The 27,883-nt window shown below is 41.0% G+C and overlaps 1 protein-coding gene across 1 annotated transcript in view; it reads right to left on the reverse strand.

Moving 5' to 3' along the window:
• Positions 1-27,883, reverse strand: part of lrp1b (LDL receptor related protein 1B) — a 1,292,371-nt gene that overhangs the window by 536,622 nt on the left and 727,866 nt on the right. The window contains exons 26-27 of the mRNA XM_033023505.1: positions 13,245-13,409; positions 11,962-12,206 (exon numbers count right to left, since the gene is read on the reverse strand). Of these exons, the coding sequence (XP_032879396.1) occupies positions 11,962-12,206; positions 13,245-13,409 (410 nt within the window). The remainder of the gene's footprint in view (positions 1-11,961; positions 12,207-13,244; positions 13,410-27,883) is intronic.

Genomic DNA, 27,883 nt, shown 5'->3' on the forward strand with positions numbered 1-27,883 from the left:
TAATGAATCAGTACAGTGTAATATGGATCTATCTGACACAATGCTCACTGTGCTTGTTCATTGTTGTAAAAGAATCAGCTGTTAGTACATGTACTTTCAAGTGGCCCAATGGGTCATCTTAGCACTTGATTGTTTCCCACTGGTTTGGTATACCTGGCTGAAATTGCAAATACTGTTAGACCATGTGTAGGGTTGGTTTGTTGGCCCCACTGTTAACATTCTTTGAACCCAAATGCCCTCTGAATGGCAATTTATAGTTTTACATTCACATCAATGCATTACAAACAATAATTTGCAATAACTGTTAGAAGTTGTAAATTGCCAAATATTCACCTCCATGTAAACTTTCAGAACTATCACCTAATACATTTGTAAACTAGCTTTTGCTCAAATCTATATTACCCAATCATCACCTGAAAATGTCTTCTGAATAAACTTACAGTAAATGGTATAATTGTTAATTACTGTATCTTCGAAGAATATGTTTGTATTTCAGTGCTTGGACTGTATTAATATTTAGCATGCTGCCGTTTCTGCCAAATGATGCATATATCATAAAAAGTAGAAATTACATTCATTTGCTCTTGTGATATTGAAACTGCAAATACACCGTGCAGACCTCATTATCATCAGTTTTAATATCATCTGAATCCCTAAATGAAATTATTAAGTTGCTTTCAATGATTTCAATGTCTATTATTCTTTGCATAGAGAAGAATACAACACAATATACCACAAACAGCAAACTTATTTATTGAATCTAAATTTATAACAACTTCTGAGGTATACCAAAGTATAAAGTACACCAATTATGCTAAATTATATATTGAAAATAATAACCTGCATCATTCCCCTTTTAATATTAAAAATATTGACAATTAATATTCAAGCAGGCAGTTCAAATTATTAACTTATGTTGATTTGATGAGATGAATTATGTGGATTATAATACAATTTAGTTTCATGTGTGAAACATACTTTATGACATCAATTAAAATAATAATTTGTCAACAAACTATATTGTATTGACATAATTTCTCTATTTGTAATTGATATTCATAGCTTCTAATACATTTATCAAGTTGAAAATTCCACTTTATTATTTTTACAACAAAATGTTTGCAATATTTAATGTATTAGTGTACAAGATCTAACAGTTGGCAAAAATATAATAAATGTCCTCAAGTATCGATTCCCCCAAAGAAATGTTTCTGAAGAGGAAAATATATTTAATTTCTTTCTTGTTATTGTCTCAGTTGTGAATAGAATGGAATTTGAACTGAAGATGTATTGCAATAATTTATTTCTTAACATTTTCATAAATTAACCAACTTGCAATTAGCCTTTTGCAGTTTGCAATACATTTAAGTTGACTGGTTGAAGAGCTCACCTTATTAAATACCCAAATTCAAACACTTAATTTCTCTTCCAGATAACTGGCAGCTTATTTACCAAAACTGAATTTAGGATTTAATCTCGTATCCTCTTAAATTTACATCCCGGTTATTCCTCACTGGATCACAGAGCTTAAGTATTAAAGTAAATAAATAATTGGCTTGAAGAGTAAAATATCTTGTGTGAAAATCAACTGCATTGGTATTGATCGTTCTAAAATCGATCCTCAATCAGATACCGAACATATGAATCCACAAACAATATCTGTGCGCTGTAGCTCAATTTAGGTAACGTGGCTCTGGAGTGGAGGCAACATAGGATGCACTGTTTCTCACCCACCCTGTGATTTAGCTTCACTCCTACTGTTAGCTTGCCAAATGCAAGATGCAGCAATGCAGCGAACATGGTTTGGGGGGGAAAAGTCAGGGAAATGCTTGACAACATTCTTCATCGGGATTGGATTTGGTGTGGATAGTTGGTACGACATTAAAATCATGGCAGGCAATTCATGATAAACGGGTGAGTTTGAACTGGATTGACAGGGGGGTGGGATCCTATGCAAGACTGAGACAGGTGAGAGACTGGAAGTCAGTATAGATAGCGATGAAATAAAGTTCAGTATATAGAATGGCTATAGGAGAGATGGAGGTCGGAGTAAAAAAGGTGTTGCTTGATGGATTAAGGAGGATGTTATGGCAGTGTTCAGAGATAACATTACTGATGGTTTATCCAGTAAGTATATATCAGTGGAGCTGAGAAATAAAAAAGGGATGATCACCTTATTGGGAGTGTATGAAGGTAGCCAAATCTCCCGGGCCTGATCAGATACGAAAGACACTGTGGGAAGCTAGAGAAGAAATTGCAGGTATACAATAGACAAAAAACAATAGGTGCAGGAGTAGGCCATTCGGCCCTTCGAGCCAGCACCGCCATTCAATGTGATCATGGCTGATCATCCCCAATCAGTACCCCGTTCCTGCCTTTTCCCCATATCCCCTGACTCCGCTATCTTTAAGAACACTATGCAGCTCTCTATTGAAAGTATCCAGAGAACCGGCCTCCACCTCCCTCTGAGGCAAATAATTCCACAGACTCACAACTCTCTGTGAGAAAAGGTGTTTCCTCGTCTCCGTTCTAAATGGCTTACCCCTTATTCTTAAACTGTGGCCCCTGGTTCTGGACTCCCCCAACATTGGGAACATGTTTCCAGCCTCTAGCATGTGCAAACCCTTAACAATCTTATATGTTTCAATAAGATCCCCTCTCACCCTTCTAAACTCCAGATGTACAAGCCCAGCCACTCCATTCTCTCAGCAAATGACAGCCTCGCCATCCCGGGAATTAACCTTGTAAACCTACGCTGCAGTCCCTCAATAGCAAGAATGTCCTTCCTCAAATTAGGGGACCAAAACTGCACACAATACTCCAGTTGTGGTCTCACTAGGGCCCTGTACAACTGCACAAGGACCTCTTTGCTCCTATACTCAAATCCTCTTGTTATAAAGGCCAACATGCCATTCGTTTTCTTCACTGCCTGCTGTACCTGCATGCTTACTTTCATAGACTGATGAACAAGAACCCCCAGATCCCGTTGTACTTCCCCTTTTCCCAACTTGACGCCATTTAGATAGTAATCTGCCTTCCTGTTTTTGATACCAAAGTGGATAACCTCAAATTAATCCGCATTAACCCACTCCCCCAACCTGCCCAAGTCACCCTGCATTCTCATAGCATCCTCCTCACAGTTCACACTGCCACCCAGCTTTGTGTCATCTGCAAATTTGCTAATGTTACTTTGAATCCCTTCATCCAAATCATTGATGTATATTGTGCTCCGAGCCTTGCGGTACCCCATTAGTCACTGCCTGGCATTCTGAAAGGGACCCGTTAATCCCTTAACCAATTTTCTATCCATGTCAGCACTTTACCCCAATATCATGTGCCCTAATTTTGCCCACAGGGCGATTGATACCATTACTAGACCATTCAGAGACCATTACTAGAAACTGGAGCATATCCCTTTAATTTTGATGCAGTAAATCGGATTTGCATACGTCATTGACACCAATTAAAATCGCAAAACAAATTTACAAAATTGTAGCATGGTTGCTTTAAGAGATTATTTTTAATGGTTTGTGCCTCTTTAAGAGTAATAAAACACAACCTGCACATCTCATAGAGTGTAACGGTTCTGAAAAGACAGCTGCCTTATCAATCTTGAGCTGAACAAAGGGAAAAGAAGTCAGTGATTTTAAAATGATGAGGGAGAACTGGGGACATCACAGCGAATGGTGTCCATGAGGATAGAAGCAGCTAATGGCATAGTCGTCTCCAGGGGAGATTCCCGTGACAGATCACATCCTCCTGGTTGTGGGTTGGTGGCACTGAGCTCCTGTAATGAGTGGCAGCAACATGTCCACAGATCATGGAGTCTGCGTGCCACATTTAGCAGTTCACAGAATCCTTGATCATCGCACAGGACTGTTAAGATTGCTTTTTTTTTTTAAACACAAATTTCAGTTGATGCTTTTTTATTCATACAAACCATATCAAAAAGGTAGAACACTTCAACTCATGCCTAGTTCAGTGATTTTAGCATAAGGTGTGCTATAATACACTGTAAAATAGGAAACATAATGGTCGAAGTCCATGTCCCATTGATCCAAGGACATGAAATGCTGGATTCATTCAGCAGCTTAGGCAGCATCGCTGGAGAACATGACTATAGACCAGTGGCACTAACGCCTGTGGTGATGAAGCGCTTTGAGAGGTTGATCATGACGCAAATCAACTCCTACCTCGACAAAAACTGGCTGCGAGGAGCAGAGGCAGCTCGTGAAAAACAGTGCCCCTGCGCTTTGAAAATTCTGTGCAGCTTTCCATGAGGAACAAAGGCATTGTGACGTCATCCAGCTCGTTAGATTTTAAAAATGTCAGATTGGCGAACAATTTTAGTAAAAAAACTCAGGAAAGTTGAATCAAATTTACAAATGATTGGGATTTTTGAAATCATGAGGTAAATTTCTACTGAAATATGTAAAAATTTCACCATTACCGCGTTGAGTTTTCGAGGAGATGTGAATCAAAGAATAAGTTCAAGCAAGCATTCCCACAAGTAAACATACAAGATCAGAGTTTTATAATAATACTAGACTAAGTGCAGACCCGTTGGGTCTGTTCCCGCAACGCGCGGTTGCGAGAGGAGGGGGAGGCCTGAGGCATCACACACACACTAACCAACCTCTCACACACACACATGCTAACCAACCCCATTGATATTATATTAAGAAGGGAGGGAGGAGAGGGGTAGGGCCGCCCAGCAGCCGTCGGCCTCAGAGTGAGCCTCAGCTCCATGGCCTCGCATCCTCGGCAGTTCAGACCCCGATTACGGGGAGGAGGGTGGTGGGGAGGGCGGAGCGGGCGGGCGGGTGGGCGGACTGTTACCCCGAGTGAGTCTGCTGGGCCGCCAGCGAGGATGGCGAAAAGCAGCGGGGGAACAGCTGATCTGTGGTTTCCGCCAGCGTGACAGAGTCAGGCTGGGGGGGGAGGGAGGAGAGTCGGATGGCAGCTGAGTGCGTGGGCGGCTCTGAGCGAGCAGGAGGTTGGAGCGGGCGGATGTAGGAGTCCAGATGCGGGAGGCGTGGCGTGAGCGCACTTGGAGCGGTGGAGGGGGGGGGGAGTGGAGGAGAGCCGGGCTCCCAAATGAAGAAAGAGAGAGAAGCGAATTGGATTGGTCGGCATGTGGGCATTGTGACGTCAGCAGCTGGTAAGAGCCGTTTAGATTTTAAAAATTGAGTTTTGTTTGAGTATTGTGATCAATTTTACTCAATATCTGGGGAAATAATTGACCAAGGAGTGGATGTGCGAATGTAAAAGTTAATCGCTAGCAAAATATCAATAACTGTTTGTTGTACCTGCAATCATTAAGCTGACAAAATGACATTTCCTGCTTTCTCATAATGTCAAAAGTCATTTTGAACAACTCTCAAAATTTTCAATGATTGTAATGATTGCAGAGTTATGGAAGAGTTTATGCTACCAGCACTACTTTAGTTTTCCCCTGTTGGTACGCTTTGCACGGCTTCATGTTGCAGGGGGCTCAAGCTTCCTTGAGGTAATTTGGCACGGAAGCTGAGCTGACATTTCATTTCATTCCTGAGTTTTGTTGAACCATCTGTCATTTGAACAGAAACTAAAATATTCCATGGCATTATTTGTAGAAGAACAAGGGCAATAAGATAAATTCCGTAGAGACACCAAGCAAAGCATAATTGTCAAACAACACCAAGCAGGAATTGGTCCTTGCATTCCGTGGCAAAATGCAGAATGCAAATTTGGCTGGCAAATATATTTAAATAACAGTGACAGTACTTTCAAAAATCATTCATTGATTATCAAATGCATTGGTAGTTCTTCAAAATGTCAGGTAGTTGAGGCACAACATCTATTTTGAATTTGACCGATGTTTTTATGGTTCCAAGGTGGAATCTAATTTATGCACAAACACATATTATGATGCAAGTCATGTCGAATGGCATCCTAGCAAAATAATAATAAGAATAAAAGCAGTTCCTGATCACGTTAAGAATGTAGAATGTCATATCATGACAACAGTCACAATAGAATTAAAGAATTAGTGATGATCGATGTGCCACAGATGTCATGATGGTAATCACAATAGAATCAGAAAATTAGAGAATTATATGACACAGAAAGCCATTTTGTTCATTGTGTCCACGCATGGAGATTAGATCAATTCTAGTTGCAAGCTCTTGATCCAAATCCCTGCAGATTTGGGTCTTCAAGTGCTTATCAAATCCAATATCAATTTGCTGTCTGTTGTTTCAGATACACAGTTTTAGTCACCACAGTATCAAAAGGATGAGATTGCCCTAGAGAAGCTGAAAAGTAGATTCACCGGATGTTACATGGAATGGAGTGTTTCAGGTACGAGGAGAAAGTGGATAAGCAGGGATTGATTTCCTTGGAATGGAATAGGTTGAGAGGGGTCCTCAGTGAGTTAGCATAGATGCGGTAAATTTGCAGCAAACTTTACTCCAGAACAGAAGTACCTGTAACCCAGAAGGTACAGGCATGTAAGGTAAAGATTAAGAGAATTAGTGGGGATACAAGGAAGATGGGGGTTTTTTTTTCAGCTAAAGTGGGCTGGAGATTAGACTACAGTGCCTGAGAGGGTGGTAAAAACAGAGACTATTGTATGCTTTAATAAGCATCAAAATGAACACTTTATCACCAAGATATAGAAGGCTGTGGAGCAAGTGCTGGAAAATAGAATGAGTATATACGGGTATTTGACAGTATGGACAGGTTAGACCAAAGGGCCTGCACAATGCTGTATGGCTCTCCGGCACTTTGATTGTCAAATAACAATCAGCAGGAACTTCAATGCATCTGGATTCACCCTGCTGGAGTTGCAAAAATTTGAAATCACTGACAGAATGCTGTCACCACACATAAATGATTGCACTGATTCACTTTATTCTCAAGGAGCTGAGTGCAATTTGTTCGCTTTTGTCAGAGAACAGCAGACAGTATGACATGCTTCTTTTCAAGGATTACAGGTTCCCCATGGAGCAGTGTACAACAAACCTCACACACACACATTATTTTGCAGGTGCGACATCTCAACTCAGAGATGTAGCACTCTGCTCCCTCAGTGCCAGCAGGTGTAAAGTGCTGCTGATGGGTTAATGTCATAATAGCCGCTGTGAGGCCTTTGTGCATAGGTTAACTCTACCATCTGTAGTTGAACTACGCCTACAGAGCGACATTGGACATTAGCTGATCTGAATTATGACTTAATTTCAGTGGCCTCCCCACCATCGAAGGGATATTTAAGAGGTTCTGCCTCAAAAAGGCAGCTGGCATCATCAAGGACCCACATCACCCTGGCCATGCTCACATTTCACTCCTACCATCATGAAGAAAGTATATGAATCTGAAACCTATGATATCCAAGTTCAGGAACAGCTTTGTAGCATTGGCTATAGCATGTTAGCCAATTAGAATGCTTAGTATTTATAACCCCGCCTAATTGTAACATTCATAGTATAAGATCCTGCCCACTGCTTGCCAGTTCGAGTAGCAGTGTGAACGTGTGATGACCTGCTGTGTAGTTATGACCTGAACAATAAAGATGCTTGTGTTTCAACCCGTGTGAGTATGTACTCTTTACATGGTGTCGAAGTGGGTCTGCCCCACATCTGTTTATCGCGATTTATTTTGTTTACTAATTTTTATTTTCGTGTTTTTTTGTGATGTGTGAACATGGCTAACTCTTGTCGAAAGGCTAGCCCGCTTGTGTTTGATTCAGATATTGCCGAGCGATGGAGAATGTTTGAGAGATTACTCTCATTATATACGCATCGTTCACCGCAACGATCCCGACGATTTGAAGGCTTCGCTACTGTTGAATCTAGCGGGTCCGGAGGCTGTGATCCGCGCTGACTCGTTTGAATTTGCACCTGCCCAACTGGATGTGAATGGACAGGCACTAGTGCGAGCAGAATCTATAGATAACTCGATGGTGTTACTATGAAAGTTCAGAGAGCTGTGTGACCAACCGTCCATTAGAATCCTTGCGAGGACAAGATTTTTTGACCGAGTGCAACAGCCTGATGAACCTGTGGAATGATTCATCAGTGACCTGAGACACAAAGGTTTTCGATGCAGGTTTGGTGAAATAACAAATGAGCTTGCTTGAGATAAAATTGTGGGAGGAATGAGTGACCGAAAGCTGCGAGCTGAACTATTATGAAATGCAGACCTGACTTTAGATCAGGCTATTCATGCTCGTCAGATGGCTGAGACTGGGGCACAACTGGCTGATTATGATAGCGCGAATGGTAATCAACAACTAAATGTGAATATGGCTAGTTACTCTCCACAAAGATTTCTTAATGCATCCAGCAAGATTCAGATGCCTAACACGAGGTGCACAAACTGTAACTATTTCCACCCCAAGTGCCGCCAATTTTGCATAGCTCATGGGAAAGTAAGTCATAATTGCAAAAAACCAAACCACTTCGCTAATTTTTTGTTGTTCTAGTGGGAGTACAGCTCCAAGGTCAAAGTTGCACCTGATTCAACAAGACCAGTCAGATTCAGATTCTCATGAACCAGGATTCAGATTCTCATGAACCAGACAAATCTTCCCACGGGAACAACTCTGATAGCTCAGACATTGGGCCTGCCGTACTTTCCCTAAACCTGCGCACACGGCAAAGTTACTGATCCTGCTGTGACATGATGGTCAACAACTAACCACTGATCGCCAAGGTCGATACTGGTGCCCGCGTGAACGTCATGTCACTCAAAGTGTTCAACAAGATAAGAACCACTGTGCGCATGAGAAAAGACTCCTCCACTTTACATGCTTACGGAGGGGAAACTCTTCACCCACTGGGCAAAGCCGATCTTAAATGTACCATCAATGAATAGACCAAGGACTTGTTATTTTACATCGTTCAGCCAAGTTCTGAAACCCTGCTAGGCATCAATGCGTGCCATGACCTGGGTTTGGTCTATTTCGGGCATGCTGTTCACAAACTCTATTTGACAGAGGGACCACCAAAACAGGTGCTTTCCAACTATAAAGATTTGTTTGACAACCAACTCGGCAGACTGCCTACAACATACAAGATCATTGTCAACCATGCAGTCACCCTGATCGTATGTGCCCCTCACCGTGTCCTGCATGGTACGCGTGAACAAATACACGATGAACTTGCCGAAGTCAGCGAGCCCTCTGATTGGGTTTCTACCATGGTTGTCACCACAAAGAAAGATGAGAAGGAGTTACACATCTGCATCAATCCTAAAGATTTGAATAGGCAATCAAACGGCACCACTGCCCTATGAGGGCCATCGAAGATGTTACAGCACAAATCGGTAACACAACGATTTTCTCAGTGTTGGCAAATCTCGTTAGACCGTGCTTCATCGGCATTAACAACATTCGCCACCCCGTTCGGACGTTACCGGTTCCTAAAAATGCCTTTTGGCATCAACTCTGCCATCGAAGTCTTCCAGTGCACAATGAAACAATTGTTTACAGAGTTCCCCTGTGCCATCATAGTTGACGACATTTTGGTTTATGGCCGCGATGCCACCGAGCACGATGCAAACCTACGCAAAGTACTGGACCGTGCCAGAGACATCAACTTAAAGCTGAACCTAATTAAATGCAAGTTCAGGGTTCCCGAAGTCACTTACATAGGTCATGTGTTAACTAGCAATGGACTTATACCAGATCCATTGAAGACTGCAGCAATCAAAGAGCTGCCCATACCAACTGATGTCACCAGCCTACAACGATTTCCAGGCATGGTTAACTACTTGGGAAAGTTTATTCCCAACCTCAGTGAGCTATCAGCCCCCCTACGTCAACTAACCCACAAAGACAACACTTGGTCCTGCTATCCAAACCACCAGCGAGCTTTCGAGACTTTAAAGCTACAGCTCGCTAGTGCACCGAATCTGTCTTACTTCAACCTCAACCTGCCGGTTACAATCACCTGCGACGTATCCCAGTATGGACTAGGCACTGCATGCCTGCAGACCTCTTTCAACGGCGATGTTTTGCCTGTATTCTATGCTTCCAGAACACTGACGGATACCGAACACCGCTTTGCCCAGATAGAAAAAGAGCTGCTTGCCGTGGTTTTTGCCTGCTCCAAATTCAAATACTTCATTTTCAGCAAAACTTTCACGGTAGAAACTGATCATCAACCTCTGGTTACCATACTGAGCAAACCGATCCACGCTGCCCAAGTAAGGCTTCAACGCATGATGATGCAGCTTCAACGGTTTGACTTTCGCATTGTCTACAAAAAAAGTAAAGACTTGCACATTGCGGACACTCTATCACGGGCACCACGCGCCACTAGCGAACAACATCCTTATGAACGTGAGGAATTCTCCGTTCTAAAGATTTCCTTCGTTCCAACTGACCGCCTTCGCCGCCTTGCCGAACACACTGCCATAGATAAAGCCCCCCAGCTGCTAACTTCAGTCATTAAAAGCGGCTGGCCAAACAGACAATCCAACACTCCCACTGAACTGAGACCCTACTTTCTGGAATGTGACGAGCTTGTGCTACAGGACAGAGTGATTGTAAAGGGCCATAAGACGGTCATCCCCCCCCTCTCTGCGTAAGTAGTACTACGAGGAGATCCACGGTGGCCACCCTGGTGCTGAGGCCACCCTACAACATGCCAAATAAATGATTTACTGACCCGGAATGACCAGGTATATTTGGGAAAAAACGGAGTCATGTGCGATCAGCAAAAACAGCCACTGCTGTCCCAACCGGCTCCACCCCTACCATGGTTATCCGTGGCCGCCGATATTTTCGACGGGCACGGGAAACACTATCTCGTGTTGGTGGATTTGTACTCAAATTGGTTTGAAATTGATTCCCTATCAACCATCTCCTCTGAATTAGTCATCCTGAAACTTCGTCAGCCCTTCTCCGTATATGGCATTCCAGTCCGCCTTCAGACTGACAACGGGACATAATTCTCCAGCCAAATGTTCAAAGACTTTGCCAAACACTGGAACTTTAAGCATGTCACCAGCAGCCCAGAGTACCCACAGTCCAATGGACTTGCCGAACGTGCTGTTCGCAGCGCTAAACAACATAGAACGTTCCTTTCTGGCAAAATCTGATGTCTACCTAGACCTGCTGAATTTGAGAAACATTGCCAGAGAATCTGTTTTAGGCTCTCCAGTCTAACGACTGATGTCCTGGCGGACAAGACCCCCACTGCCCCCACTTCAATATCAAACAAACTGACTGTTAACTGTAGTGGCTGAACTTTAAGCCTCCCATTTGCCCAAGGCATTTGTTGAAATCTTTTTTTTAATACAATTTTCATCCTAATGTCTTTGGAAGTGGACATTCAAGGCAAATGAAAATACTGGATTCTTCCAGAATATTGTTCAAACAGCTATGATTATTGTCTTGCCACATTTACTTCCAAAGTTAGTTGTTTTGCAATTACTTTGGAGCCTAAAGCAATAAAGCAGTTGCATTAATCTTGATTAATAAATCTTGCAATCTTGATAAATCTTGCAATTTTGATAAATCTTGATTGCATTAATCTTATATGTATGACTGCAAGGCATGACATTTCGTTCAGACCGGAAGGTTTGAATGACAATAAAGGATACTTTACTTTACTTTTTAGTACAGGTGTCAGAGGTTATGTGGAGAAGGCAGGAGAATGCGTTTAGCAGGGAGAGATAGATAGGGAGATTGAATGGCGGAGGAGACTTGATGGGCCGAATGGCCTAATTCTGCTCCTATCACATGATCTTATGATCTTATGATTAATTCATTTCAGTTAATTTTCTCGTAGATGAATCCTTGAGAAGATCCCTGGATACAATGGGGAAGACAACTCCTCGAGTCACAATGAAGCTGTGGCTATTGAACTTTTTTTTTAAATTTATTATCTTGTGTGTTATATTAATCAAATATAACTATATCATCTTGCTCTCTGTACTATCATAAAACAATAATCAATTGAACAGCTTATCTACCTCGTGGTTGCCTTGTCTGATGGAAAATCTGAAGGTCATAGGGCCGAGCACTGGTTCTTTGTACCACCGTGACATTGTGGCCAGTCCACTTGTTGGCTTTCAGAAGGCTGTTAGTCTTCCAGTCCGTCCAATAAACATCACCTCCATACAATGTTACCGCAAAAGGATGTGAAAGATATTCATGATCACGCAAGACTTCTATTAATTCACTGCCGTCATACAAGGCTGAATAAATAGCATCAGACCTAGAACAAAAAAAAATGCAATACGAATGAAAATAAATTGCAGACTTCTGGCTTGGTAAAGTGTTGTACTTTTAATTTTACCAATGCTGTTGCCCTTCTTCAGATTGGTGCCTGATTTAAGTTTAATAAATCACAGGTGGAGATATAGGGAATTGAGTGGAGCAAGCTCGAGCAGAGATTTGAAAATATGCCTGCCGATTGCAAAATCAGTATGCTGAAGCACACTGAGCTAACAAAGCTTTGGAGCAGATATGAATAGTGGGAATGTGGAGCCGTGGAAATACAGTTGAGAATGCATGCTGTGCTGCTGTAAATGGGTTCTTGAAGGTTAGAGTGGGAAGGGCTTTTTGGAAAGTGAAAGAGAAATATGGGATGATGAGATTCATTTGTAAGAACCAGATACAGAGGAGTCTATCTCTGCAGCTGCTAGTTGATGTGGCTGTCCTTCTGTGGAATCACCCCAAATTCAAATCCTTTGTCTGCTGCAATGAAAACCATATCTACTGTCTGAAAGGTTCACATTTCTCAACAAGGCTTGGGATAGCCTAAATGTGCAGGTCGGGGAAGAAGTGGTTCATCCAATCAGTCCTTTTGGTCAAATTTCTCAGTTCTGGCCTATTATAAACCTCTTGTGATGTACATGAATGAGATCTTGTTTAAGTTCCAAATATGTAGTTAAGATATTCTGACAGGCAAGAAAAGAAAACAACAAGCTTTCTGTGCATGGAATTATTTGAAGTCAGTGAGAAATGTGTTTTTTTTTTAACAACAAAGTTGTTGCAATGGGTAGAAAAACAATGAGTGAAGTCTAGACCATTGATTGGTTTCCATCACTTCTGTCAAATAAAAATGTCCAAACAATTCTTGTTGCAGACCAACAAAATAAAAATGCATTTAATGGCAGTAAATAATGCTTCCTATGAAAAAAAAGTTAAAGCAATTGTTGAGAGGCACCAATATTTAAAGGAGGAACAATAATTGGACATATATTCCAGGAACAAGCTCAAGTTTTCCAAAGGCAAAAATCATTAATCTTACATAGCATCAATCCAGATGATTCTGTTCTCAAGGTAGTCCACTGTCAGTCCATTAAGCCATCCGCCAGTCCCCAGAGCCTTGTAGATGGCCTTTCTTCCTGCTCCACTCATTGAAGCTACCTCAATTCGTGGGAAGCTGGAGTCCCAGTCAGTCCAAAACAGGAATCTGACCAAATAAATTATGACAATTAGCATTTTCCACAACATAGTATTTGTGCTTATGATTTCTTTAATTCATGCCATTCCTTACTTGCTGATTTAAAAAATGACTTTCCTATCTTAATAGTAAATATATACATAGACACACGCATTGGTTGATTCAATGCCAAATTTCATAATAATGTTGGTTTGCCACATAACTATTATAGAAACATAGAAAATAGGTGCAGGAGTAGGCCATTCAGTCCTTCGAGCCTGCACCGCCATTAAATATGATCATGGCTGATCATCCAACTCAGTATCCCGTACCTGCCTTATCTCCATACCCCCGATCCCTCTAGCCACAAGGGCCACGTCTAACTCCCTCTTAAATATACAGGTTTTTTTTCCTCTCTTGTGCATTGCATGATTCTTTGTATGACATTTTCCCTCTCTTTCTATTACTTTTTCTCACACATCTTCTCCCAGCTACCTTCTCCATTTTCTTTCTGCTCCTCTGTCTCTCTTGTCTGGCTTCTAGTTTTAAGATACAGAATAAGCATTTGATCAAAAATGGTACAATGACTGGTCAAGGTCAGACTATTTGGGATTTGCTGCAACAGGAGCCTCAGGTCTCGTACCAGTAGGATGAGGAACAGCTTCTACAATCATACCGTCGCATTGCTGAACTCGGAGTCCCGCCGATAGATTCCTCCGGTCCCTCCGTCCCCATTGTTTAATTATTCTGCATTTTCTATTGTTCTGTATCCTCTTTTTTTTTAAATTTCTATATTGCACTACTACGGACTGACGCAAAACTGCATTTCGTTGTACCGATACTCAGTATTTGTGCAATGACATTAAAGTTGAATTGAATTTAATTGAATTGAACACTTGAAGTGAAAGGTGACTAACACAATTGAGAAATAAAGTTAACCTGAAGGAATTGGATCAAACTCCCTTGAAGACTGAGTGACATGGGAAACACAAAACAGAAACCCATGCGTCTGGAACAGGAAATCACGTTGTCAAATGGTTGAATATTTCATGACCTGATTTACACAACCCACCATAAACATATTTTTAAACATACTTTTACTTATGATTCCTCATAATTAAATGACCCTTGTCACCATAACATATCATGGGAGTTATAAGCCAGTGTTAAAACACATTTATACTCCCTGGCTTTTGACCATGCATGAGACTTTGCTCCTGTTTTTAGTGTTTTTAATATTTCTTTATTTTGAATATCTTTACTTACTCCATCTTTTAATTGTTATTATTGGTGTGTATTAACTTTTTTGTCAAGGATTAGTGATGTACAGCACTTTGTTGCAACTATGATTGTTTTTAAAGTGCTCTATAAATAAAATTATTATTATAAGTACATATTTCATCATTTATTTTTGCCTTATTATTCTTTTTACTCTTAATATTAGAACCTGTTTAAAAAGACGAGGACATGCTAACTGAAATTAAATAAACCAAATGTGTAAATTGCTATTTATTCAACCGGAAGAAGATCTTGGCGCAAGGCAAAACATTATCTTACATGGCATAACATTATGTGTGCAACACAATATAATTTTATCTAAAATTTGTGCCAGATTGTGAATAAGTAATATGTTGTGCAGCTTCAAGTGTCTGCCAAGGTCGCGGCAGCAAAGCCGGTCTCCAACAACACCGGCGACGGTGGGTGGAGTCCCTACCTGCAGCGGTGGGGCGAGGCCCATCGATGCCGGCCGCCCCGCACGCATCCGGGAAGCGACTAGGTTGGCCGCCTGTAAAGGCCGCCTCAGCTGGCCGCCGCAGCCTACTCGCACATGGCCGCCGCAGCGACTGCTAAAATGGCCGCTGCAGCCGGCCGGAAGCGACGCTTGACCTGCTTTGACCGCTGCCAACAGCGCCACTTTTGCAGACCTCTACAGGCAGGCCAAGTGCAAGCTGAGAAGAGGAATCAGAGCTGTCAAAGAAAAGTACTCTGTGAAGTTGAGGAGCAAGTTCTCAGCTAGTGACTCTTCTTCAGTTTGGTAGGGCTTGCAAGAAATTACCAGCTACAAGAGGAAAGCCCCCCGCTCTTTGGACAATCGTCAGCTGACCAATGACCTGAATGGGTTTTACTGCAGGTTTGAAAATCAGAAACGTAACCCTGGTACCTCCTCCCCCCCTCCCCAACCAACACAGCCAGACTCCAGTCTACAAAGAATGGACCCTGTACCCTCTCCTTCACCACTTCACACCTACTTAAGGCAAGGCTCCAGTATGAAAAGACTGGAACATTTCTCACCCCAACCAACGCTTCACACCCACTCACAGCCTGACCTCAGTCTGCAAAGACTGGGCCTTTCTACCCCCACCTCCCTCCAATCACCACTTCACACCCAATCACCCACACCCTCTGTGCTGCACAACATCCAATATCAACAATAAAAACAGAGGAGCTGGAGAGGCTTTTCAGAGGACAAAAGAGCCGGAAATCTCCAGGACCTGACAATGTTTCCCCCTCTACTCTTAAGCTCTGTGCCAACAGCTGGCACCGGTCTATACAGACATTTTTAAAACCAGTCTCTGCAAACATGTACTGTCCCTGCCTGCTTCAAAGTCTCCACTATTGTCCCAGTGCCCAAAAAGGCAGGGATTACTTGTCTTAATGACTACAGGCCTGTCGCACTGACCTCTGTCGTCATGAAGACACTCGAAAGTCTTGTGCTGGCCAAGCTGAAAAATATCACAAACTCCCTGCTGGACCCTCTGCAGTTTGCATATCGGGCCAATAGATCTGTGGATGATGCAGTCAACCTGGGCCTGCACTTCATCCTACAGCACCTAGACCGCCAGCGGACTTATGCGAGGATCCTGTTTGTTGATTTTAGCTCTGCATTCAACACCATTGTGCCAGAGCTACTACACTCCAAATTTTCCGAGTTGACTGTGCCTGAACCCCACGGTCAGTGGATCACCAACTTCCTGACAGACAGGAAACAGCATGCGAGGCTTGGAAAGCACATCTCGGACCCGCAAACGCTCAGCATAAGAGCACTGCAAGCCTGCATACTCTTTCCTCTCCTCTACTCTCTCTACACCAACGACTGCACCCCCACAGACACCTCTGTCAAGCTTCTCAAGTTTGCGAACGACACAACCCTGATTGGACTGATCCAGGATGGGGAGGAATCTGGAGAAACCTGCAGACCGGAAGTGTCACAGCTGGCATCCTGGTGCCGTAGCAACAACCTGGAGCTCAATGCTCTTAAGACAGTGGAATTGATAGTAGACTTTAGGAGAGCTCCCCCTCCCCTCACCCCACTCACCATCAACAACACCACAGTCACATCAGTAGAGTATTTTAAGTTCCTGGGAACCATCATCTCAAAGGACCTTAAGTGGGGGGCTACCATCGACTCCACAGTCAAAATGGCACAACAGAGGATGGACTTCCTGCGGCAGCTGAGGAAGCACAATCTGCCACATGCAATGATGGTCCAATTCTACATGGCCATCGTAGAGTCTGTTCTCACCTTCTCCACCATGGTCTAGTTTGGCTCAGCCACCAAGCACGACACCTGGAGGCTGCAGCGAATCGTCCGATCAGCAGAGAACATTATTGGCTGCTACCTTCCCTCCATTGATGAACTGTACACTGCAAGGGCCAGGAAGCGAGTGGGTAAGATCATCTCTGACCCCTCTCACCCTGGCCACAAACTCTTTGAATCACTTCACTCTGGAAGGCGACTCTGGATTGTCAAGGCTGCCACAGCCAGACATAAAAACAGTTTTTATCCATGAGTAGTTGCTCTACTCAACAGCCAAAAATCTGTAGCCTCCCTTTGAACTGGGATTTTGTTGGTTCACATGCTTGATCAATGGTGTTTTATCATTAATGTCTTATTATTATTAATGTTTAGTGTTTTCTGAGTCATTCGTAACTGTCACTGTATGTCATGTTGTTACTAGTGGGCGGAGCACACAATACTTGGCCAATAAACTTATTTACTTACTTACCTTCCAGCCAGAAGCTGTCTCTGCAGCCTGACCGCCATCAACAGCGCCACCCTTGGTCGAATTGTGTCACTACAGCCTCTAGTTGCAAGCATAACTTCTTCTGATCCTACATTGGACAATTCGAACTTTGGTTTCCAGTCCTACCCTGCCTCATTTGAACCACAAAACCTTCGACATCTGACCTCCTTGGTGTATGTTTGCTCACTGTAGTTTTTTGTTGTTGTTTCGTGTAATCACCTAACCTAATATTGCTATTAGTTTCTTGTTGTTGTATTTGCTTTGTTGTCAACGTCTTTCTCATGACACGATTCCCTGCTGGTCGACATGACTGGTCTATACCTCGTTCATCCTGCGGCTTTTGCATTGGTTTCCTTGCACCCCTCGGCATACCTCGGGATGGCCCACAGCCAGAGCGTCAACAGCGCCCGCAGGCCCCACCATCCTGACCCACAGCCGGGGTGCCCCCAACCCACAGCAGAAGTCGCTCTCGACCATGCTTGTGCACCTTCCGGTAGAAGAGTGCGCTCCATCCCCTTTCGACATCTGCCCTCATGGTCTGCCTGTAAGTTTACGAGTTAGGATGCTGCGTTTTGTCGGCCTGCTTGTTTTCTTGCCTCCGGTTCTGGGGGGGTTCTGTGGCAGCACCCGGTGGTTGGGCCACTAGCTACACGAACCCTCAGCAGTCAGGGGTCGGGTCACGTGACAATGGCAGGGAGGAGTTGTCACGGGGTATAGGGGTGTGTCCTGGTATATATAACGAACCCTGGGACAACCCTCTCTCTCTCTCTCTCTGACTTCGAGCTGACCAGCTCTCTTCGGGTGTGTGTCCTTCCACCTCAGCAGGAGCTCAGCAGGAGCTCAGCTCGAGCCCACGAGGCAACAGCCTCGCAGTAGCATCAACAACTTTGTGTTAGAGGACCAACATGTATTTCAAACCTATAATGCCTGAATAAAGTAACCCGTTTATTCACAACATTTGGTGTCTCTGCAATGTTTCTGATTGCTCATGTAATTCATATGCATAAGCAAAGATATGACTGTGCACGTGAAGTGAAGATATTTACCAGATAATATATTTGAAAGGTCCATTCCATCCTAAGCCACTGCCAGCCAATCCCCAAATGAAGGACCTTTAAGAATGATTTGAATTTATTTCAGGCAATCACAATTTTCCTCATACCTGGATGAATAGTTCCCACATTTCACACCTGGATCCTTATTCCCACCTTCTGTCATTCGTGTCTTCTTATATTTCACCCTGGCAACATGCCAACAAATTTCTCCCTGCCCCTCTGGAACTTTACTGCAGTCTCCCTAATCTTCTCCCCAGCAATTCCCACGCAGACTTGCTCAATCATCTCTCACTTCCTTGCAATCTGCTTTAAACTCCCCGATCTACAGTTCCACCTGCACCCCAATCACTTTCACTTTGATTGTCCCTCCGGCCACCAACCCAATCCACCAGAACCTCACCCATTCCATGGATGCAGAAAGGGGAGAAAAGACCTCTGTACCCAGATTTGACTCATAAGTAAATGACTGGTATGTGAGTTCAGTCGCACATAGTACAACACATCCGGTGTTGTGTGCAGAGAGCACCAACTGAACAGACACTGGGTCCTCAGCAAAGCAGTAAAAACATTGTAGAATATCTTGGTTGAAATGTTCTGAACTAAGGTTTTTCTTCCTGGTTGAGAAACACAAAATGAAGCAATATTTGGTATTCCACTGCATTCATGGATTATAGCTATAATTCCTTGTGAATGCATCCATTTTCTTGGTCTTGGCATGTATTCGATAAGAGTAGTTACAACATAAAATAATATACTGTGCAACACGAAAAAAATAAAGAGAGATAATGCCAACATTTATGAATTCAAAAATTCCAATTGCTGTTTTATATTAGGCATCAGATGAAATAAAAAATGTCTTGTTAGTTCCTATGTGAAAACAGATAAATTAATTGGATCATTAATAAGGAAGTACATTGCTGGCTTTTGATTTGGGGGATATTCCAATGGGATTTGTCATTTTATTTATAATTTCGTGATGTTTTGAATTACAGAAAAAGGCTTATTAGATAAACTCCTAACACTTCCATGCAATATTTTCTAACATTACCCCGATCTCTCATACACAGATAGTACTGTGCAGAGGGAGATTTCTCTCAGAGGAAGAAAAGAATAAGTGAGTTGCTTCCACATAACTTGTGGCCAGTTGCCAAGCAACAATGACAGAGCCCTCTGAGCCATATACTTCATTAAACCTTTAGCTCGAGGATAATGCCTGGCACACTGTAGACCAAAACTGAATAATGCATTACTGAAGATTTTTAAAATTACACTGAAATATTCCACCAAATTTATTCTGACAGGTCCTGAGAAGTGGTCTATATCTGAATGATTGCTTATTGCATTCTGTAGATGATAATCGGCTTTGACATTGTCTAGTCATCTGATAGAAATTTTCATGGTTTAATTTAGTATTCGTTGGGATAAAGAATTGTAAGCCAATATGAACAGATACTATGTAAAGAAGTAGATAAAAACACACATGATCAATTAATATAGGCTTGTGCATAGTTCTGAATAATTAAGTGTGTGTTAAATCTCAGCTGAATGACTTGGCTTATTTGCTTTTGTGTCACAGCTGATGAATGAATGATGCAGTTTACATTGCTGATCATATTGCTTTTATTGTCTGAAGATAAGAAATGCAAAATATAACCATATACGAATTAGAAGCAGAATTAAACTATGTTTTCTTCCAAGCTTGCTCTTCCATTTAATAAGGTCATGGTTCACCTGATTTCAACCTCAGGTCATTCACCCACGGTAATCTTTCACCTCTCTGCTTATCAAGTATTTATCTTCCTCTCCCTTAAAATATTCAAATACTGCTTCTATCAGGCTTTGAGAAGGATAATACCATAGATGCACAACATCCAGAGAAAATTGGCTCATCGCCGTCTTAAATAAGTGACCCCTTATTTTAAACAGTGACCCCCCTTCTTCTAAATTCTCCCATCAAGAACCATCCTTTCCACCTTTACCATGTTAAGACCCCACAGGATTTTAAATATTTCACTAAAATCACAGTTGTGAACTTCAACAGATGAATGGCAAGCATTTCCGCATTAGGCAACTTGCCCATTCCACATTAGTTCAGTGCTTCCAAAGGATTTAAATCCTTCTTTAAATAGGAAAACCAATCCTATGCACGGAGGTCCAGATGTGATGCAGTGACTGCGCTGTATGACTGAAATATAACCATGCCATTTGCGTGTACTGACAAACGTTCTCTGACCTGAATAATTTTGCCCATTTCTCATTCCATAAATGCTGCCAGACTAACTATTGGCCATATTTTCTATTTAGTTTCAGCTATCCAGCGCCTGCAGTTTATTTGATTTTGCTTACTACTTTTCCATCCATTTCCACTTGATTTTCAAAAGTACAGCTGAATCTTCATGCAAACCATACAGTGTTACATTCAGTTTCTTCTCTATTTCAAATCGTCTATCCTAAAGTTGGACAATTTTAAGTTTGTTCCCAGATTATACTCTGTTTGCTAGATCTTTGCTTACTCAGTTTGTGTTCTCTTTATGACCTCTCCACAAGTTATCTCGCTATTCTTCTTTATATCATCAAAAATTACCGGTAAGCAATCAAATTTTGGTGCCTTTATCCAATTCTCTTTAATATAAATTACAAAAGGTTGATGCCCCAGCACCAATCACTATATCACACCACATTAGACCTTGCCAACCCGATAAAAATATACCTTCATGTCTAACCTGTTTGCTATTAGCCAGTCAATCTTTTATATCTCAAAACATCGCCTTTTATCATGAGCTTTCTTTTTCTGCACTAACGTTTAATGCAATATCTAACAAATCGCCTTCGAGAAAACTACCAGTTATCCTTTGTCAACTGTACACACAACCACTGCACAAACTACAATGAATTGGTAAGTATAATTCACTTCACCAAAATCATGTTAACTTCATTTGATTACTTACATTTGTTTCTCTATGTGTCCTTGTGTAACATCTTCAGTAATATCTTATAATATTTTCCTTTGGACAGATATTAACATACTTGTCCTATAGTTCCCTATATGTTTCCTTCCTTTTTTTGAATAAATAAGATAATTTGCTATTTTCCAATCTAATGGAACCTTTTCCATATCTGGGGAATTTGGAGGGTGGGAGGGGGAAAGTACATACACTAATCTGCTGGCTACTTGCCTTCAGAACTAAGGTTGAACTCCATCAGGACTCTTGTCAGCCACTGCTGCAACAAATTGCTCAAATTCACTACCCCATTAATTCTAGTTATCCTGAGTTCCTCTATCCGAATTCTGTGATGTTAATTGTACCCTTTACAGTGAGAATTGAATGAAAATATATGTTTAATTCACAGACAAGCTCCTTATTTTCTGTTATTAATTCTACATAATTATGTTCTAATGGAGCAATGTTCACTTTGTTAACTATTTTGGAGTCATAGACTCAAACAGCATGGAAACAGGCCCTTTGGCCCAACTTGCCCACGCCGATCAACATGCCCCAACTACACTAGTCCCACCTGCCCACACTTGGACTACATCCCTTTAAACCTATTCTATCCATTTTATTTTATAGTATGAATGGAAACTATAATTTGTCTTTGTTGGATAGATTTTTGAATAGCTTCATGTTGTATTCAATCTTTTCTTCCTTATTATTCATTTATTTATGCATTATCTTTTAATAGTTCATTCACTCTTCTGATCTGCCACCTATTTAATCACAATTATATCCCTTTTCTTTAGGTGTGATATTCTCTTTGACCTTCTGCTAACCATAGATGGTGGCTTCACCCCTTGGAATTTTTCTATCTCGTTGAAATATATTTATTCTGTGTGTTTTTTGTTTTTTTAAAGATGCCCTTAAACATCACCCTTTACATCACGATTAACTGATCACTTAACCTAATGTCAGTTCATTTCAGTGAACTCTGCATTCGGCCTCTGATAGTTGCCCTTAGTTTGCCTTCATGACGAGGTCAATCTTTACAGCCTCCTCCGAGTAGACAAACCCGGAATCACACTGTTCATTCAATCTGTCCACAGGCACCTTGAACATTATTTCCACTGCATATCAAATCCAAAGAGGGACCAAAGCAAACACTGTACATGGCCTACCTGACCTCACTAAAGTCTTTGCCTTCATCAATCAGGAGGGGATGGAGAAAACCTTCCTCAAATTCAGCAGCCAATCTCAGTAAAGGCTGATGTCAGAAAGATCTTCCTTATTCTCCTGATACTTTTTCTCAATTTTTTATAACTAACAAATGTCCCATGGGATGTGGCTGGTCTTCAGCACTAATAAGAACCTGTTCAACCCATAGTGACTGCTCACTAGAATGTTGCTAATTAAGCTACACTATGACAACAATGCTTAAATTTAGATATAATTAGAGGATGAATTCCAAGCAATTCTTGACATTCACTGAAGCATGGAGGATAGTCTTTCACTGCCTCCACTTCACCACAATACCCTTCAGTGATAAAGATTCATACAAAGACATTGGAGCACATAGACCACTTCCCAGATCTCTGAAATCAAGTTTGGTGAAGACAGAAATCAATGATGTTCACAGCTTCCTTCAATGCTCTCACACAGTTTTTGATTAACTGAGGGAAAAGCTTCTGGAGATCAAGATCCCAGTCCTGGCTCAAAGCCTGTTGTCGACCTGCAAGTCATAATCCTTGCCCTCAGGAATGCATTTGAGATCTAAAGTGCCTAAAACTGTGGGCAGATATGTCATCTCCACAATGTCATCTCCACAAAACCTTCCAAAGTAATTAGGACAAAGAGACCACAGAGCAATGGAAAGATGGAAATAGACCATGAAGATATACAAGGAAATAAGCCATTCAGCCCACTGCTGCACTGACTATCAACCATCCATTTAATTAATTTTCATTAATCCCATGCTTTTTAATCTCCTGACATTCTCATCAGTTACTCCCAGATTCTAATTCTCATCTACACACTAAAAGCCACTTGAAGTGGTCAATTAACCTACAGAAACCTGTATGTATGGGATATGGGAGTAAACATGAGCATTTGGAGGAAATCTCCCCAGGCACAGAGACAGACTCCACTCAGACAGCACCAGAAGTCAGCATTGTACCCAGGCTTCTGACGCTGCAAGGCTGTTCCACTCTGTCACGCAAACCAACATAAATTGGGAGCATACAAATGCCCTCTCTATAAGCAGCACAATGAGTGCACTACCTCACAATCTACCCACCCACTCATCCCAACAGGTACCTTCTGCCTAATCCGTGGACTTGTCTGTGATTCCCATAAAGATCTCATCCATCACCTCAGAATCCATAGAACCAGAGTGAAAGCGTCTTTCAATCCCAAGGCAACGCTTAAGAAGATTAACTGATATTATCTTACTGCACAAGCAGAAACAGAAATAAGCCATTTGTTCCCAGTGCTTGCTCTGCCATTCGATGAGATGTGCTGCTACTTTACCTCAGCAATCCTTCTTTGCATTAATCTCAAATTCATTGATACTGTTAACCTCAAGTAAATGGTGGGTGAAACTCTTTATATATTTTCCTACAATTTGAAAAATATATTTACATTGATACAAATATCGGTTTTCAGCTATTATTTCAAAATTTTCAGCACAGCTAAAATAGTAGGCATGAGAAAGATAACATATCGATGGAAACTCTTTCTTCCAATGTTACTGTAACAAACAGAAATTGAAATTTGTATGACAAGAGGTTTCTTGATAACATTTTGCAATTAGAAATTAAAAAATGTCTGATTAGTTATTTAGCATTATAATCCCATTAGTATTATTACTCATGGGTATTAATAATGCTGGATGTTTGAATATACAATGAAAATTCAAACAATTTGTTCTTTTGGAGGCTCGCTAAGAAAATTGCAGATAATTAAAGTAAAAATGTTCAAGTTATTACATGTCCTAAATAAAACACCAACTGAATAGAAAGATTTAAAATAGCTATACATGGTTCACATTCATATCATCTCATCCACATGATGCACCGTTTGATTGGAGCTGTCAAAGTCATAGAGTGATACAGTGTGGAAACAGGCCCTTTGCCCCAACATTCCCACACCGTCCAATATGTCCCAACTACACTAGTCCCACCTGCCTGCGTTTGGTCCATATCCCTCCAAACCTGTCCTATACATGTAGTCATGCCAAAACTTGTTTTATTGGTGACATTATTATTTAAGGAAATACAATGTCATGAAAAATTATTTTCATTTGTTCACTTTAATTGTTCACTTTCCAACTTCAGTCCTGGTTAAACAGCATCTATGGTGACAAACAATTAACCATATAACACCATATAACAATTACAGCACGGAAACAGGCCATCTCAACCCTTCTAGTCCGTGCCGAACACGTATTCTCCCCTAGTCCCATATACCTGCGCTCAGACCATAACCCTCCATTCCTTTCCCGTCCATATAACTATCCAATTTATTTATTTTTATTTTTTTTATTTTTTTTTTGCATTTTGCATTTGCATCAGGATTGATAGTGCAGAGGGAGGAGAGTCAGTGTAGAACGGTGATGAGTCCTGTTAATGTGGGGGAAAGGATGGAGAAGGTGAACATAGGTAGAGAGACCTTGGATTAATTGGTGGAAGTGGGAAATGTACAGCAGGTTATGCGAACACCGAATTTTGCAGTTTCAAGTAACCTCTCTGCCTTAATTATCCCATGGAAAATAAATCCAATTTATCGATTATCTTATAATTCAGGTCTCCATCCATCAATTCAACATCTATGTCATGCAGCAACTCAAAAAGTTTTTTTTTGCTCATTTAATTTATTTCCAATGGCTGGATATCCTGCTGCACACTTTAACAAAGTGACTACATTTTAAGTACGGTAGACACAAAATGCAGGAGTAACTCAGTGGGACAGGCAGCATCTCTGGAGAGAAGGAATGGGTGACATTTCGGGTCGAGAGCCTTCTTCAGACATTTTAAGTACTTTGTTTATCCTGAAACTTGTATTCTATCAAGAAAGTGAAAGACACAAAATTATTAATGTTTTCTACATACATATTTTTATATTCTGCATTGGAGTTAAAGAAATATGGTCATGATTATTTTGCATTGTTTGTTTTAAAAAGGAAAATATTTTAAAAATTGCGATTCCTATTTCTTTCTACCTTACACCTTCAAAGATTAGTTTTATTTTAGTTTTGGTTTTAGAGTTACAACATGGAAATGTACTCTTCGGCCCACCGTGTCCACTGATCACCCATTCACATTAGTTATCCCACTAAACACTAGGGGCAATGTACAGAGGCCAATTGACCTGCACATTTTTTTTAATTTATAAGATGACATTGCTTTATAGGTTTATTCCCATTCAACTTAATTATTCTTAAACCAGTTAAAATAGAATTAGAGTTTGAACATGCTCTAATTTCTCCATGCACTGTCAAGTTTTTAACATTTTTTCTCTAATTATTTGACCAATTCCTGCTAAAAGCATTTTTACATTTTTTTCTTTGATTTTTCTCCATGTATCCTGCTGCACAGCGAAGAGAATGTGCAGTTTAAAGCAAGTCAACAACTCAGACACTTTTACAGTTTGTTCATGCTTAAAATAACTGTTTCTCGCTGGAAAGGTTATTTTTGAATGTGTACACAAAGAGAGCTGCAGTGAGAGGAGAAGCTGTTAGAATTTCAATACACTTCTACATAGATTTCTTGAAAAGATTTTCCTAAGGGATGACTCTCCCTGTAATATTTATAAAATGGAGATTGGATTTAAGTTGTGCAAGTTTCACGAAGCTCAGTCTCCAGTGAGAAGGGCACTCAGTACAAACCATATCAGCAAAAAAATGATTATATATGATTATAGGGAGATTTCACGAAAGGTCACTGGAGCGTAGATCCGCAACCACGTGACCGCAAAATTTAACTGGAGTACATGCGTCACTTCCGGTACATGTTAGTGAATGGGAAAACACGCACTTTCACACCCGTTAAAAACATCGAAACCGGCCAGTTTTTGAGCTGCAATTTACTGTGCCAGTCGGGGTGACCGTGAGGCACTGCTACCTAAATTTACAGTCCAAAAGAAAGATAGAAACTAAGGTAAATTCAAGAGGGAGCTGAAGGTGCAAAAACACCATTTGCCGTGGAGATTTAAAGATCGAAAATATCGGGAATTATCGCGTTTGCTCGCTGCATTTCATCAAAAGCAAGGCATTATTGACTTTTTATCTTTATTCATTTGTTATATGAAAAGTTTTAAAAGTGAAAAATCCGTCAGTAAAATTGTAAAATCGCCCATGGTTCTCAGGTGGGTTTTAACATGCAAAATGAAAACGCTTCTGAAGCTCCATTTACCATTTAAATAATCGTAAACTATCAATGCGTTTTGAAATAAATTTTACTCAGATGCAAGCTAAGGAATGGGATAATTGTCAGCTGTTAGTTGGACAAAATTAGGACATTTTATTATTTGCCAAAATATATTTCTCAATGTTTCTTGTTTAAAGCCTGCACAATCACCCAAACTATTTATTTATTTATTTATTTATCATCTAATAACAGACAAGCCTGCAGCATGGAATGATGTCAACAATCCTGATTGGGCACCCACTGTGAGCAGGATAGACAATGTGCACAAGAACGCCATGCACGTGCAACAAGAAGAGAGTATTAAAGCAGATTATAGCATTTTGCATGTTAAAACCCACCTGAGAACCATGGGAGATTTTGCAATTTTACTGACGGATTTTTCACTTTTAAAACTTTTCATATAACAAATGAATAAAGATAAAAAGTCAATAATGCCTTACTTTTGATGAAATGCAGCGAGCAAACGCGATAATTCCCGATATTTTCGATCTTTAAATCTCCACGGCAAATGTCCGCTAAGCACTTCCGCTGTTTTTGCACCTTCAGCTCCCTCTTGAATTTACCTTAGTTTCTATCTTTCTTTTGGACTGTAAATTTAGGTAGCTGTGCCTCACGGTCACTCCGACTGGCACAGTAAATTGCAGCTCAAAAACTGGCCGGTTTCGATGTTTTTAACGGGTGTGAAAGTGCGTGTTTTCCCATTCACTAACATGTACCGGAAGTGACGCATGTACTCCAGTTAAATTATGCGGTCACGTGGGTGCGGATCTACGCTCCAGTGACCTTTCGTGAAATCACCCTATAGCCAAAACAAACCAAAAAAAACAGTATCATCACATATCTTATTCTTGCAGCTTTATTCTGAAAAAAATTGTCTTTAGCAATGGCTCAAAAAGAAGTGCTCAAATGTATCCAGAATTATTTAGAATGCTTTCTAAATTATTCAGAATTTTATTTCTTTTTGGTTTGGCAGTATATGCTGCCACACAGGTTCTTGCTGCTAAATCTACTATTTCAACACTTTGTCAACAATTTTCAAGGTGACTTTATCCAGATGATTGTTTG

This window comes from Amblyraja radiata, chromosome 7, assembly GCF_010909765.2.
Source record: "Amblyraja radiata isolate CabotCenter1 chromosome 7, sAmbRad1.1.pri, whole genome shotgun sequence".
Lineage (NCBI taxonomy): Eukaryota > Metazoa > Chordata > Chondrichthyes > Rajiformes > Rajidae > Amblyraja > Amblyraja radiata.